The sequence below is a fragment of the Rhinoraja longicauda genome, chromosome 30, assembly GCF_053455715.1.
Source record: "Rhinoraja longicauda isolate Sanriku21f chromosome 30, sRhiLon1.1, whole genome shotgun sequence".
Taxonomy (NCBI): Eukaryota; Metazoa; Chordata; class Chondrichthyes; order Rajiformes; family Arhynchobatidae; genus Rhinoraja; species Rhinoraja longicauda.
In genome coordinates, this window is record NC_135982.1 from 3,224,233 (window position 1) to 3,239,640 (window position 15,408).

Here is a 15,408-nt window from a genome sequence, read left to right on the forward strand (position 1 = left end):
GTTGCTGACCGAGAGGAAAATGGATACGTTACTTCTTTGTTGAACCAATCTATTGACTAAAGATTAAAATTGGGTACAACAGAGTTTGACAACTATGCTGCACTTATAGATTTTAGTTATCTAGACTGTTACAATAACGCAATAAAAACTGCAATAGATCAGACACTATTTTGTATAGTTTTGTGATACATCATAGAAAGAGGCCTTTCAGCCCATCAAAGCTACGTTGACCATCTAGTGCTATGTTATCCCACTTTCTCACCCACTCCCTGCACACTGGGGGTTATTTACAGAGGCCAATTAACCAACAGACCCACATGTCTTTGTGATGTGGGAGGAAACCCATGTGGCCACAGGGAGAACATGCAAACTCCACACAGGCAGCACCCGAGGTCAGGATCGAACTCTGGCGCTGTATGCTGGAAGATGTGCTATCATTTTGGCCACAATCCTTTGTCAAATCAGGCTAGGAGAAGCTGCTGTTGGAATCAGTTACACGATCACGCCCTGTTGAGTCAGCAGGTTTTCTGTTTATTAATAAGTTACAACTTAGGGATTTTACAAGTGTATATACAAAGTAGCCTCTGCATACTTTTGTGCATTATGTTTTCAATTAAGATATGAGTGAGGAGATGAAAAGCCATTGTTAATCCTGGAGCCAAATAACTTTGGTCCATTATCGTCTTCCTATTTACATGGTCTCAGACACCAGAGGATGTCATAAAACAGCTTGTGTAAGCTGATGAGTTTATTGCTCAAAGTAAGATGGAAAATCCAGTGAGTTGACCATGCAGATTATTGTGAATCTGTAAACACAAAGCAGCCTATGGCAGGCGGCAGCCTTGGGAACTGTGTTTCCATGAGTTGTTGCTCAGTTTGATCTGCTGCACTTTCAGCAGCATAAACAGCTCCAGCTTCGGACACTCTCTTCTGTTGTTCTTGCATCTTATCTTTCCCTTTCATGCCAAGATACTGGTCTGTTTGGATTTTCAAGAGTGGCACTAAGGATATTATATGATGTTTGTTGTCATGTGGTTTGACCACAGGAGACTCTGTGGAGAAAGATGCAGAAGCAATCTGCAACTTTGTCGTAGCTGCGTCCTATCTTGTTATCCTACCTTATCCTATGACGCCAAATTCTGCTATGTCATTGATGGCACCTCCTAGCGTGCAACAGGAACACCTCACAAATGCAAATTATAAATGTACTGTGCTTCAGAAGGATTTGATTTGAATTGGATTGGAAGATACAGCATGGAAACAAACATTCTCTCTCCATCTACATTCATGTTTACTGTTCGCGAGAACTGTTAGATAATATTGCCTCTCTAATCATAAGGTCATAAGGAATAGGAGTAGAATTAGGCCATTCGGCCCATTGCCTACTCTGCCATTCAATCATGGCTGATCTATCTCTCCCTCCTAACCCCATTCTCCAGCCTTCTCCCCATAACCTCTGATACCTGTACTAATGTTTCATGTTTTAAAAATTTATGTTACAACTGATACCATTGAATTGTTTCCAAACATCATGCAAAATCCGGTGATCAATATTTATGAATATAACAGTTACTTTCATCTTAATCAACCACGGCAGGCATTGTATGGTACCAGCGTGGAAGAGGCACGGTGGCGAGAATGTGCCAGCTACATCAATGGCAACATGGAAAATGCAGTGGGAGCCCTTTACGTCAGGGAGGCATTTGCTGGCGGGAGTAAGAGGATGGTATGTATTTGTCCTGGTTTATTATTGCCACATGTGCTGAGATACAGTGAAAAGCTTTGTGTGTGGGCTATCCACACAGATCATGACATACAAGAGTACAGCTGGCACTGCAAAAGAGAAAATAAACAGAGTGCAGAATCTGGTGTTACTGCTACAGAGAAACTGCAGGGAAACAGAAAAGTGTGAGGGCCGCTACAAGGTAGATTGGAAGAACAAAAATACATCCTTACCATAAGAGCGGTCTATTCAAGAATCTGAGGGCAGCAGGGAAGAAACTGTTCTTGTATCCGGTGGTATGTGCTTTCAAGCTTTTGTGTATTCTGCTCAACGAGAGATAGAGAGAGGAGCGAATGAGCAGGGTGTGAGTGGATGTTGGCTGCTTTCCCGAGGCAGCGTGGTCTGGAAGGAGTCAATGGGAAGGAGGCCAGTGTTTGATTTCTTGTGGTCTTGTGGTTGTTCCCAAACCAAGCCGTGATGCAACGCAGTGATGTGCTGCCCATGGTGCATCTGCAGGTGTTGGGAAGAGTCATTGGGGACGTGAACAGTATCCACAGTCATCCTAGAAAGAAGAGGCATCAGTGTGCTTTAGTTTAGTTTAGGTTTGAGATACAGCACGGAAACAGGCCCTTCGGCCCACCGGGTCTGCACTGACCAGCGATTCCCACACATTAGCACTCTCTTACATCCACTAGGGACAATTTTTACATTTACCAAGCCAATCAACCTACAAACCTGCACGTCTTTGGAGTGTGGGAGGAAACCGAAGATCTCGGAGAAAACCCACACAGGTCACGGGGAGATCATACAAACTCCGTACAGACGGCACCCGTAGTCGGGATGGAACTCGGGTGTCCGGCGCTGCATTCGCTGTAAGGCAGCAACTCTACCGCTGCGCCACCGTGACCTTTCTTGGCTGTATAATCGATGTGAATGGAGCAGGTCAAATTGTTGGTGATATTTACACCTAGTGGGGCTTGCAGGTAGTGCAGTGTCAGCAAGTCTTGTACAGAGCAGTGCAGACAAAGTTCTTCACTGCAAGCAAAAAGAAACGCATTCCATCTGTCCACTTATGATTGAGGGCCATATGTTGGTTAGAACATTGGGAGATACATCGTGGCTGAGATACATCGTGTCAGAATTGTGTCACCAGGCTGAGATACATCGTGTCAGAATCTTTTCAGATACTGTTGAATTAGAGGCACGGAAACAGAACCTACAGCCGGCCCTGTCCATACAGGCCTTGTCGTACACCTCTACACTCATTCCATATTCTTGCAGTCAGCCCATTGCCATTTATTCCATGGTCACAAATAGTTCTAACACATCCATTGCTCACAAATCATTTTACTTTAGTTCAGAGATACAGCGCAGAAACTGGCCCTTCGGCCCACCGAGATCCCTGCACACTAACACTATCCTACACACACTAGGGACAATTTACAATTCTAGCAAGCTAATCAGCCTACAAACCTGTACGTCTTTAGAGTGTGGGCGGAAACCAGAGCTCCCGGAGAAAACCCACGCAGGTCACGGGAAGAACCTACAGACTCCGTACAGACAGCACCCATAGATCGGATTGAACCCGGGTCTCTGGCGCTGCCACCACCACAACCTCAGGAAGTGCAGTAGATCTCAAGACACTCTGCCACCCTCCAATACATGTCATCATACCATTGCCATTCATCCACAGTGCTCAAATATAAACTGGGCAGTCATGTAAGACAAAAACCACTCAGCTGGTCAAGCATCATCACTGGAAAGAGAAACAGAGTTAATGCTTCAGATTCAAGACTCCTTTAGGATGTACCTTTAGAAAGGAGATGAGGAGGAATTTCTTTAGTCGGAGGGTGGTGAATCTGTGTAATTCATTGCCACAGACGGCTTTTGAGGCCGTGAATGGATATTTCTAAGGTGGAGATTGACAGGTTCTTGATTAGTCCGGGTGTCAGAGGTTACGGCGAGAAGGCAGGAGAATGGGGTTGAGAGAGAAAAATAGATAGGCCATGATTGAATGGCAGAGTAGACTTGATGGGCCGAATGGCCTAATTCTGCTTCTGGAACTCATGAACTCCGCTGTCAGCCCTCCATGATAACATCTCTCTGAAGGATGGCATTCCCAGCAGTGTAGCCCTACAGCGCTGCAATGAAATTCCTGTTCACATTTAACTCACAGAATAAGCAGCGTAAATACAGCAACATGCACAACCCGCAGACTAGTGCGAGATTGTGGTGCAAATCTGAAGCAGTACACAAAAAGTGCAATAACGGCATAACTGAATGAGGTGGAGTGCATGGCAGCACCTCTGCGATGGAGGTGTGAAAGGGGTGATTGGTTCTCGAGTCGATAGCAGTGAGGAAGAAGCTGCCTTAAGCTTTGACTTCCAGGCTTTCAAGCACCTCTACTCCCTGAAGAGAGATGAGAGAAAAGAGAATGGCCAGGGTAGCAGTTATCCTTGGCGGTACCTCCAGCATTCCTAATTGATCACATCGCGAGGATGGAGTGGAAGGGAGGAAGTGATGAGCCTGTGATGGACTGGGCTCATCACTCTCTGCAGAGCAGTTGCCACACCAGGCTGAGATACATCATGTCAGAATACTTTCTCTAGGGCTTCTGCAGATATTTGAGAGAAACCTCTCACACTGAATATTCTCAGAAAGTGAATACGCTGATGCACGTTCTTGATCACAGTCCATAGAGCTCAGAGGACCATCGGGCACAGCTACCAGCCTTGGAGGGCATCTACAACACACGATGCCTCAGAAAAGACACCAGCATCCACAAAGACTCCTCACACCCCTGCAACAGTCTGTTTGAACTTCTACCATCGGGCAGACGATATAAGTCCTTCTACGCCAGCACCTCCAGACTCAGGAACAGCTTCATCCCCAGGGCCATAGCTGCTATGAACTGGTCCTGCTGAGCCGGATGGTCACATCGCACAGCAAACCGGCACAGATCTACTTGCACTTTATTCTGTTTTAAAACTGTTACAATTTGTTTCATTGGGTTGTTTAAATTAATACTGACTGGCTAATTAATTTATTGCATCGTATGGGAGGCGCATTCCCAATCTCGTTATACCCCTGTACAATGATAATAAAGATATATTGTATTGTATTGTATTGTATTGTGTGCAGGGACCAGGTTAGATTGTTGATGATATGGGAAGCCTAAGAAGTTGATGACCATCTCTACAGATAACTTCAGGGTTGTGTTCACCCCTTCACTTCCTTGGGTCAACAACCAGCTCTTTCATCTTGCTTCTGTTGGGTGATGCCTCAAGTGACTGGGTAATGCCTCAAGCACCTTCAAGGTCAGCGCCTTCGGGACACCAAGATGGCCGGGCAAGGAAAGGAATGTCGTATCGTGGGCCCATCCGAAGGTGACGGAGGAGCTTGGAGCTTCCTGGGATCAGGAACTGCTCCAGTAGACTGAGCGTGCGACGGACCGGACTTTGGACTTTGGAAATGGCGCCAGAACATGGTGGCGCCCGCATGTGTGAATGCGCATAAAGAATTTCACTGTGCAGTTGCGTATGTGACAAATAAAGCACCATTGAACCATAATGCCAAGGGCTAGGTTGGTGTCCTGACACCATGACACCAGATTCTCAATCCCTTTGCTGTATTTTGCCTCATTGTTGTTGCTCTGGCCAAAAACTTTGGTGTCATCATTCTGACCCAGAAGTAAGAGAGCTACCAAATCAGTCACAGATTACAGTTAAACAGCTATTTGATATGATAAGATATGATAAATGTCAGGGGTTATGGGGAGAAGTCAGGAGAATGGGGCTCGGAAGGAGAGATAGATCAGCCATGATTGAATGGTGAAATAGACTTGATGGGCCTAATTCTGCTCCCATCACTGATGATCATATAATTATTGTCTCATAGATTGTGTTGTCTATTATTGGCATCTTTTATTGAATACATTTCTCACCTTCAGGTAAAGGATTTAATTGATAAAATCCGAGAAGTGTTCATTGAAACTTTGGACGAAATGGAATGGATGGATGCAGCTTCTAAGCAGAAAGCACAGGAAAAGGTCAGTGTCTGCTCATCGTGTTTAGTATACAGCTATAACTCCTGACAAAAGCTAAAGGTTATCGGGCTTCCTCTACATTTAGAGGAATTTTCCACTCACTGAGATAGTGAATAGATTTGTGCTGGTTCCAGAATGATGCTACCTCAAGGATTTAAATTTGTTCTTTACATTTATTCATAGGGGGGGGGGGGGGGGAAAGCAGACTCCTGAGGCCATGTTATGGGGTGTTTAACTACTGCACCACACAATGTGTGATTGTGGAGAAGGATGGTCCATGAATAATCCTTAGATTACCACAACTAGGGTAACTGGTGCAAAAGTGACTGGATGGAAAAATGGACAAGAAGCAACCAGGATGATCTCTTTTTCTTTGATTTTCATTATTCTACTCTTAGAGGCATCCAACCTTCGGGATCTTCAAATCTTCAGCCAATTAAGCCCTCGGACAGGGGGATACATTAAGACTATAAGACATAGGAGCAGAATTAAGCTATTCCGCTCATCTAGCCCACTCCACCGTTCAATCATGGCTGAACTATCTTTCCCTCAACCCCATTCTCTTGCCTTCCCCCCATAAACATTTATGCCCTCACTAATTAAAAACATCAATCTCTGCTTTAAAAATACCCAATATATTGGCCTCCACAGCCGTCTGTGGCAATGAATCCCACAGATTCACCTCCCTCTGGCAAAAGAAATTCCTCCTCATCTCCATCCTTTTATTCTGAGGTTTTGCCCTCTGGATCTAGACTCTCCCATTACTGGAAACACCCTTTCCACATCCACTCTATCTAGGCCTTTCATTCTGAGATTCCCCCTCATCCTTCGAAACTCCAGCGGTCATGTGCCGAGAGCCATGAGAGCTTCTCATTTGTTAAAACATCATCCCCGGGGTGATTCTCGTAAACCTCCTCTGGACCCTATCTGAGGCCAGCACATCCTACCTCAGATATGGGGCCCAAAACTGTTCACAATATTCCAAATGTGGCCTCACCATTGCCTCACAAAACCTCAGCATTACATCCTTGCTTTTATATTCAAGTCCTCTGAAAATTAATTGCATTTGCCTTCCTTGCTAATTACTCCAAAACCCCCTGCTGCTGCTGCTCCACTGTGATTCCTGTTAGGGTCCCTTTTCAATTAACTTTAGCCAGCTCTTATGCCATGTTATCACCTTTACTCAACCTTAACACTGATACATCTGATTTCAGCTGCTCTCTCTCAGATCCATCATATGATCACTGCCTCCTAGGGGTTCCTTCACCTGAAGCTCCCTAATCAAGTCCTGTTCATTGCTCAAAACCAAATCCACAATTGCTTTTTCCCCAGTGGCTCAACCACAAGCTGCTTTAAGACACCATCTCAAGGGGAATCTACAAGTTCCTGCTCTTGGGATCCAGTGCCAACCTGATTTTCCCAGTCTACTTGCATATTGAAGTCCCCCTCCCCCATGACCACAGTAACATTGTGCTATTCTTGAATGGAGTGACTCACAGCCAAGATGCTGCCTCACCCCACGATTGCCCTGGATTTGTGGTGCTTCCCTTGAGGTGCGTTGTGCGGGCTGGGTCTGAAGAGAGGGGTTGTGCACCCCATCAGTAGGTCAGGGCACGGCTAAGTTCAAGCAAACAGCCAGAGGTGGAGTGTTGAGTGTTGGTGAGGACCAGACGCGGGCAGTAGGTCTGGCAACCTGCATCAGGCCCTGGGGAGGTTGGTAACCAATATCATATCAGGGCCTGGAGAAGGTGAAGTGATGATTGGGTACTTGGGGAAAGGGGGCTCGAAGTTTGTAGGCATCTGATAATGGGGGGAAGCTTGTGGGTGGGAGAGTGGGTGGTGTAGATTATCAGAATGGGAGAAGGTATATCAGAAATATAACATGAAAGTATGCAGCTTACCTTTGTGGGACCCAGGCTGACATGAAGCGTACATCATGATTGTTAGGGAATGGTGAGGAGTCGACATCCCGGGACAATGAGGACTAATTTACCCAACAACATTCTGATAGAGAGTTAGCCCGGGCGATGAAATCACAAAGGCCAGAAATGGCCAATATTTCATTTCACTGTAAGGAGAGTACATTTATCAAAGTGCTGGAGTAACAGCGGGTCAGGCAGCATCTCTGGAGAACATGGATAGGTGACGTTTCACAGAGTGCTGGAGTAACTCAGCGGGTCAGGCAGCATCTCTGGAGAACATGGACAGGTGACATTTCACAGAGTACTGGAGTAACTCAGCGGGTTAGGTAGCATCTCTGGAGAACATGGATAGTTGACGCTTTGGGTTGGGACTGCTCTTTAGACCCGAAATGTCACCTATCCATTTTACCCAGAGATGCTGCCTGACCCCGCTGAGTTACTCCAACATTTTGTGTCCATCTTTGGTATAAACCAGCATCTGCAGTACATTTTTATTACATTGAGTACATTTATCAACTGCGTAGCACTGAAATGACTAACACCATGCAATCAGATTGCTGGCACAACACACATCCAGCAGCAGTTCTACAGAACCATTCATCAGTGTCAGATCCAGGGGGCTTCTTCTTCTTAAGCCCTTTGCTCCTCTAGGGAGCATAGGCCATTGACGAATGTCCACCACCTCACTCAGTTGTTGGCGGTTCTTTCGAGATCTCCCCAGTTGAGCCCACTCCCAGACATTTCTGCCTGGACACCTCTTCTCCAGCTGTTCCTGGGGCGACCTGTTCAGGGGGCTGCGGAAGCTGATTTACATCATCCCTCTCTCTGCACCGAACCTTTGGAAAAACCCACGGTGGGCATGAGAGTGCAGATGGGTAAAAACTCTTGCTAATTATTTCAAACGTCTCTTTCTATTTATATGTCTCGAAGGCGATGGCAATAAAAGAGCAAATTGGATATCCAGACTACATACTGCAAGAAGACAATCCCAGTTTGGATCAGGAGTATGCACACGTGAGTGATGATGGGCCGACAGAGGGTGTAACCTTGCGCACTTTGCACGGAACTATTTTTTAAGAAATCCAGGCGGATGCATTTGATAAAATGAAGTTGGAATTACAGTGATCTGTTTAGTTTAGAGATACAGCGCTGAAACAGGCCCTTCGGCCCACCGATTCTGCACCGACCAGCAATCCCCGCACAATAACTCTACCCTGTCCTACACAGACCGGGGACAATTTTACATTTATACAATTATACCAAGCCAATTAACTTACAAACCTGCGCGTCTTTGGAGTGCGGGAGGAAACTGAAGATCTCGGAGAAAACCCACGCAGGTCATGTGGAGAACATATAGACAAGCACCCCTAGTCAGGATCGAAGCCGGGTCTCTGATGCTACATGCCAGTAGCTCTACCGCTACGCCACCATGCTGCCGTAACAGACCATTGGTGAGGCAGTTAACAATATCTAAGATGATTCACTGGAGCCCCCTTCACTGATAGAGTCCATGTTCATATGACTTCTAAGCCACATACTGTGATAACTACACTTTGGCCTCCCCCATCTTGTACATGTAGCATGGACGGCAAGAGATGCAGATGCCCAGACACAGAAATAAGATAGTACCTGGCTCAAATACCTCCTCTGGCAGCTCGTTTCATATGCCCACCACCCTTTGAGTGAAAAGGTTGCCCCTCAGGCTCCTTTTAAATCTTGTCCCTCTCACCTTAGACCAATGTCCTCGGGTTCTTGATTCTTCCACCCTGGGTAAAAGACTCTACATTCACCTTATCTATTCCCCTCATGATTTTATAGACTGCTCTAAGATCGCCCCTCAAGCCTCCTGTGCTTCAAGGAGTAAAGTCCTAGCCTACCCAACCTCAGGTCCCGGTCACACACTCAATATCCTGACTGATGCAGGCCAATGTACCAAAATACATTTTTATCACCCTATCTAACCAGGGAGGCCATTTTCAGGGAATGACACCACATTATTTTCATATATTTGCCCAGATTCATCCATTTTTTGGGGGGGAGATTCATGTGTGTTTTGGCACAGGGCAAGAGCACCAAAAGAGAGTGAAACACAATGTCTAAGCCAGAGGAATTTGTAGAAAAAAACACAAAGTGCCGGAGTAATTCAACGGCTCAGGCAACATCTCTGGAGAACATTTTGCATCAGGACCCTTCTTCAGACTGATTGAAACACTTAATGTCTTTTTTTGTACATGTCACCTATCCATGTTCTCCAGATATGCTGCCTGACTCGCTGAGTTACTCCATCGCTTTGTGTCATTTCTTTTGTAAACCGGCATCTGCAGTTCCTTGATTGTGTATTGTAGACACAGGCCACATGCACGGGCCTCACGAGCAGCTCCATGAGGACCTGGGAATTAACGTTCAGACCGCCTTCAGATCTGGGCATTTTCTAGCTATCTGATAATCAATCATTTTATTCTCCAAGCCCTTTAAAAAAGACTCCTTTATTTAAAATAATTTCAATGTTGATCCAACTGCACATTCTGGGAAATAGACTCAAGCTCTCCCATTGTTAGAAAAACGATTTGAAATGGCAGAATTAAGTGATTGTAAATAGAGAAATAAATAACATATTATGCAGTGACTATGAGATACTTGTTTCATTCGGCTCATGAAAACTGTTACAACCATTATCAAAACAAAGAGATTATCACTTTAAAATTGATCTGATAAGTCCCTTGTCTTTCATAGTACAGGTTCCAAGGTTGTCGGAAATGTTTTACACTTTCTTAATCCCTGCCTTGCCATGTTTCTGCCCAGAGTGATCATTGTTTGTTTGTTGGATACCCCAGTATGGGAGTGATGGTCCACAGAGCATTATCAAGGTTACATTTCACTGACACAGGCTTAAAGATCTCCATTATGCTCATGGTCTTTCAACAGATTAATGTTCATACTGGACAAAAATAGCAACAAACGTAGCAACATCATAGCAATAATACATTTTCTACTCTATCCAGTTAAACTTCAGTGAAAGCAAATACTTTGAGAATATTCTTGAAAATTTGATGGCCGGAGCACAAAAGGGTTTGCGGAGATTACGGGAACGTGTGGATCAAGATGTGTAAGTATGGAGCACGTAGTAATCTTACCCACAGCTCCCTCCACTGCTTTAAACCCTTGCTTTCTCTGTCGCTTCCAACAGTCCTAAATATCCGTGATCTCCACACTCCTCCAATTCTGGCCCTTTGTGCATTGCTCATTTACTTTTGTTTCACCCATGTTACCAGAGCACAAATCACCAAGACCTGAGCTCTGAGACTCCCATCAGTTCAGTCACACCCTTCCTCTCTCTTCTCTCCTGGGATCCACATAGAATCATGCAGCATAGAAACAGACCATTTGGCCCACCAGGTCCATGCTGTCATTCAAGTACCCATTAAATCTAATCCCATTTCCATCAATCCCATGTCTGAAGAAAGGTCTCGACTCGAAACGTCACCTATTCCTTTTCTCCAGAGATGCTGCCTGTCCCACTGAGATACTCCAGCTTTTTGTGTCAATCTTTGGTGTAAACCAGCATCTGAAGTTCCTTCCTTCCCATTTTTATTCCTTGGTGATTTAAGTGCTCATTCAGATACTTTTCAAGTATCTGCTTCCACCATTTTCTCGGGTAGTGCATTTCATCTCGTTGACCATGCTTTCAATCATCTGTCAAAATGGGGAAGCTATCAATGGAAATCCAAGGTATTTCTCTGGGTATTCAGCCCCAGATTCCAGCAGTGGTGTTGGTCTTGGTCAGCATGGACCTTCTCCTTAGCCCGTGCTAGCCACAGCTCTTTACCACGCACTCCTCAAACAGGATGGCAAGATTTGCAGACTTCCCACAAAATCTGCCCGCTGAGCCCGAGCCAGTTTAAACATTGCAAGCATCGCAGTCACCATCGAAATTAATCGGAAACATTAACTGCTCGGGAAAAGGTGCGAGAGTGTGCTTTTTTTTTAAAGCACCAAGTGCTGTATTAACTCAGCGGGTCAGGCAGCATCTCTGGAGAACATGGATAGGTAACGTTTCAGGTCAGGACCTTTCTTCACACTTTTATTATTTGAGTGGCTGTGCTTTTTAGCATTAAAATGTACTAGTTAACACTTTAGTTTCCACTTGAGGCAATGTTTGTGTGTGTCACGCAGTGTTGACTACCTTAGTTGCACTGACATCTTTGGCAGCCTGTGAGCATGGAAGTGAAGCATCAAGACCATTCTGTGAGTGCAGTGCTGGCTGTACTGACACCAGCCCCATCCTGCGCTCCACAGCACCAGAGTGCTGGGAATGTAGCTCCCGATGGAGCAAGCTGCCTGGTCCTTGGATAGATGACCTGCACCTTTGAGGCAGTGAAGGATTTCTGCCAATTTTTTTTTGATGCCCTGTGTCAAATTTTGACTAATAACACTCCTGTGAAGCACCTTGGGATATTTATATAATATTGGAGGCGTGTGGGGCTTTGAAATTTAATCTTTTAATCTTGATGAGGCAACCTTCCAACATACACAAGTTAATAACATGCAGCAATTGTAAAACCTGGCCCAGACTTCTGATCACAACAATATCTTCATCTCATGCTGGAGTAACTCAGCAGGTCAGGCAGCATCTTGGGAGAGAAGGAATTCCTTCTCTCCCGAGATGCTGCCTGACCTGCTGAGTTACTCCAGCATTTTGTGAATAAAAACCTTCGATTTGTACCAGCATCTGCAGTTATCTTCTTATAATATCTTCATCTCCACTATTTCAGATGGATCATTGGTGCTGCTGTTGTAAACGCTTTTTATTTGCCGAGCCGCAATCAGATAGGTACGTCATAATTACATTGCTGTAACATTAATACTAGTTGCAATGTGATAAAGAATTTTTAAGGTTCTTCTGTTTGTTAAGGTTATTTCAAGCAGTGAAATACAAAGGATATTTTTTTTAACTTTAGTTTAGAGATACAGCGTGGAAACAGGTCTTTTAGCCCACTGGGTCCGCGCCGACCAGTGACCCCACACACTAGCACTATCCTACACACTGGGGACAATTTACAATCTTTACCGATGCCAACTAATGTACAAACCCATCTGTCTTTGGAGTGTGGGAGGAAATTGGAGCACCCGGAGAAAACCCATGTGGTCATGGGGAGAACTTACAAACTCCATACAGGCAGCACCCGTAGTCAGGATCGAACCTGCGTCACTGGCGCTGTAAGGCAGCAACTCTACCATTGTGCCACTGTGCTGGGTGGGGTTCAATTTCACTAGTCGTTATTTGCTTTACATGGCTGATCTCAACCAGATAGTTATGAAGGGGAACTGGCACAACATCCAGGTGTAATGAAGAACCATCAGTGCTCCTGCAAAATTCAGCATCCTCTGATGGAGCATTGGATCAGGTATCTGGCTGTGTTATCTTACAAGTAGGAATGTACATATTTTTCGTGGGCTACAATATTGCTGGTGTTAGTGCCTGCAAAAAATTGAGTTCCCCTAAAAAAGTAAGTAAAACGTGTTTGAAATAATGTTAGGGAGGTCCATGCATGAAAATAATCTGTTAAATATTATCTGCAAACAGCGGACAGTTTGCTATGCTTCCGTCATTGAAAGGCATCGGTCCTTTAGGATCATCCTTACTGCAACCAGCCACAGAAACACAGCACTGAGGAGGGAGGAGGTGGGTGGCAAGAGAGGCAGCATTCGAAGAGCAGGGGACTCAAGTTGCTTTAGTTGCCTCCTCCAAGAGTAGAAATCCCTGCATAATGGAGCAATGGTCCAAGAAATCTCGCAGGATAGAAAATTAGCTTCATGGAAGAAAGCAGAGGGTGATGGTGAAGGTTGCTTCTCGTACTGGAGGCCTATGACTAGTGGTGTGCCTCAGGGTTTGGTGCTGGGCCCGTTACTGTGTTTGACATCTATTTCAATGATTTGGATGAAAACATACATGGCAAGATTAGCAAGATGATGATACAAAAGTGGATGGTTTTGTAGATAGTGAAGATGGCTGTGAAAAATTGCAGCAGGATCTTGATCAATTGGCCAAGTGGGCTGAGGAATGGTTGATGGAATATAATGCAGAAAAATGAGAGGTGTTGTATTTTGGGAAGTCTAACATAGGCAGGACCTACACAGAGAATGGCAGAACGCTGGGTAGTGTTGTGGAGCAGAGCGATCTAGGAGTGCAGGTGCATAATTCCCTGAAGGTGGAGTCACAGGTGGTCAAAAAGGCTTTTGGCACACTGGCCTTCATCAGCCAGAATATTGAGTATCGAAGTTGGGAGGTCATGTTGCAGTTGTATAATACGTTGGTGAGGCCACATTTACAGTATTGTGTTCAGTTCTGGGCACCGTCTTATAGGAAAGATGTTGTCAAGCTGGAAAGGGTACAGAGAACATTTACGAGGATGTTGCCAGGACTAGACGGATGAGCTATGTGCAGAGGCTGAGTAGGCTGGGTCTCTATTCCTTGGATCGCAGGAGGATGATCTTATGTGTATAAGATCATAAGAGGAATAGATCGGGAAGATACACAGAGTCTCTAGCCCAGAGTAGGTGAATCGAGGACCAGAGGACATAGGTTTAAGGTGAAGGTGAAAAGATTTAATAGGAATCTGAGGGGTAACTTTTTCACACAAAGGGTGGTGGGTGTATGGAACAAGCTGCCAGAGGAGGTAATTGAGGCAGGGACTATCCCAACATTTAACAGTTTGACAGGAACATGGATGGGACATGTTTGGAGGGATATGGATTAATTGCTGGCAGGTGGGACTAGTGTAGCTGGGACATGTTGGTTGGTGTGGGCAAGTTGGACTGAAGGACCTGTTTGCACGCTGTATCTCGCTATGACTCTATGTCACGGTGAGGTGCAGATGCTACTTCCTGCATACATGCGCACAGACACATGCTCACTATAGAAACATAGAAAATAGGTGCAGGAGGACGCCATTCGGCCCTTCGAGCCAACAGCACCATTCATTGTGATCATGGCTGATCGTCCCCAATCAATAACCCGTGCCTGCCTTCTCCCCATATCCCTCGATTCCACTAGCCCCTAGAGCTCTATCTAACTCTCTCTTAAATCCATCCAGTGATTTGACTTCCACTGCCCTCTGTGGCAATTCCACAAATTCACAACTCTCTGGGTGAAAAAGTTTTTTCTCACCTCAGTTTTAAATGGCCTCCCCTTTATTCTAAAACTGTGGCCCCTGGTTCTGGACTCGCCCAACATTGGGAACATTTTTCCTGCATCTAGCTTGTAATTTTATATGTTTCCCCTCTCATCCTTCTAAACTCCAGTGAATACAAGCCCATGTATTAGTCCTTCCACACACCACGCTCTCTCCTAAACTACCCACACCCTCATACTATCATTGACCATAAATCACATTTCCCTTCAAAGGTTTAGGTTTATTATTGTCACGTGTACCGACGTACGGTGAAAAGCATTCTGCATGTTATCCAATCAGATCAGATATGACATACATGAATGTAATCAAGTCAAACTCAAATACAATGGAGTTGTACAAGAGGAGATACAGAGTGCAGAATACAGTTCCCAGTATTGCAGTGCACCAGTTCCAGAGACAAAGCCAATGTCCACAATGGAGTGGAGATGAATTCAATACTATCCAAGATTATGGAAAAACCATTTAGACATCTGATAATTTAGTCTAGTGGTGCGCATTTTCAAGTTTCTATACTTTCTGCTGGAC

At 45.0% G+C, this 15,408-nt stretch overlaps 1 protein-coding gene across 3 annotated transcripts in view; it reads left to right on the forward strand.

The window, feature by feature from the left end:
* mmel1 (membrane metallo-endopeptidase-like 1) overlaps positions 1-15,408 on the forward strand; it is a 142,325-nt gene that overhangs the window by 107,674 nt on the left and 19,243 nt on the right. For all 3 annotated transcript variants that reach the window (XM_078425052.1, XM_078425051.1, XM_078425053.1), the window contains 5 exons: positions 1,598-1,726; positions 5,673-5,771; positions 8,621-8,704; positions 10,693-10,796; positions 12,463-12,521. In XM_078425052.1, the coding sequence (XP_078281178.1) occupies positions 1,598-1,726; positions 5,673-5,771; positions 8,621-8,704; positions 10,693-10,796; positions 12,463-12,521 (475 nt within the window). The remainder of the gene's footprint in view (positions 1-1,597; positions 1,727-5,672; positions 5,772-8,620; positions 8,705-10,692; positions 10,797-12,462; positions 12,522-15,408) is intronic.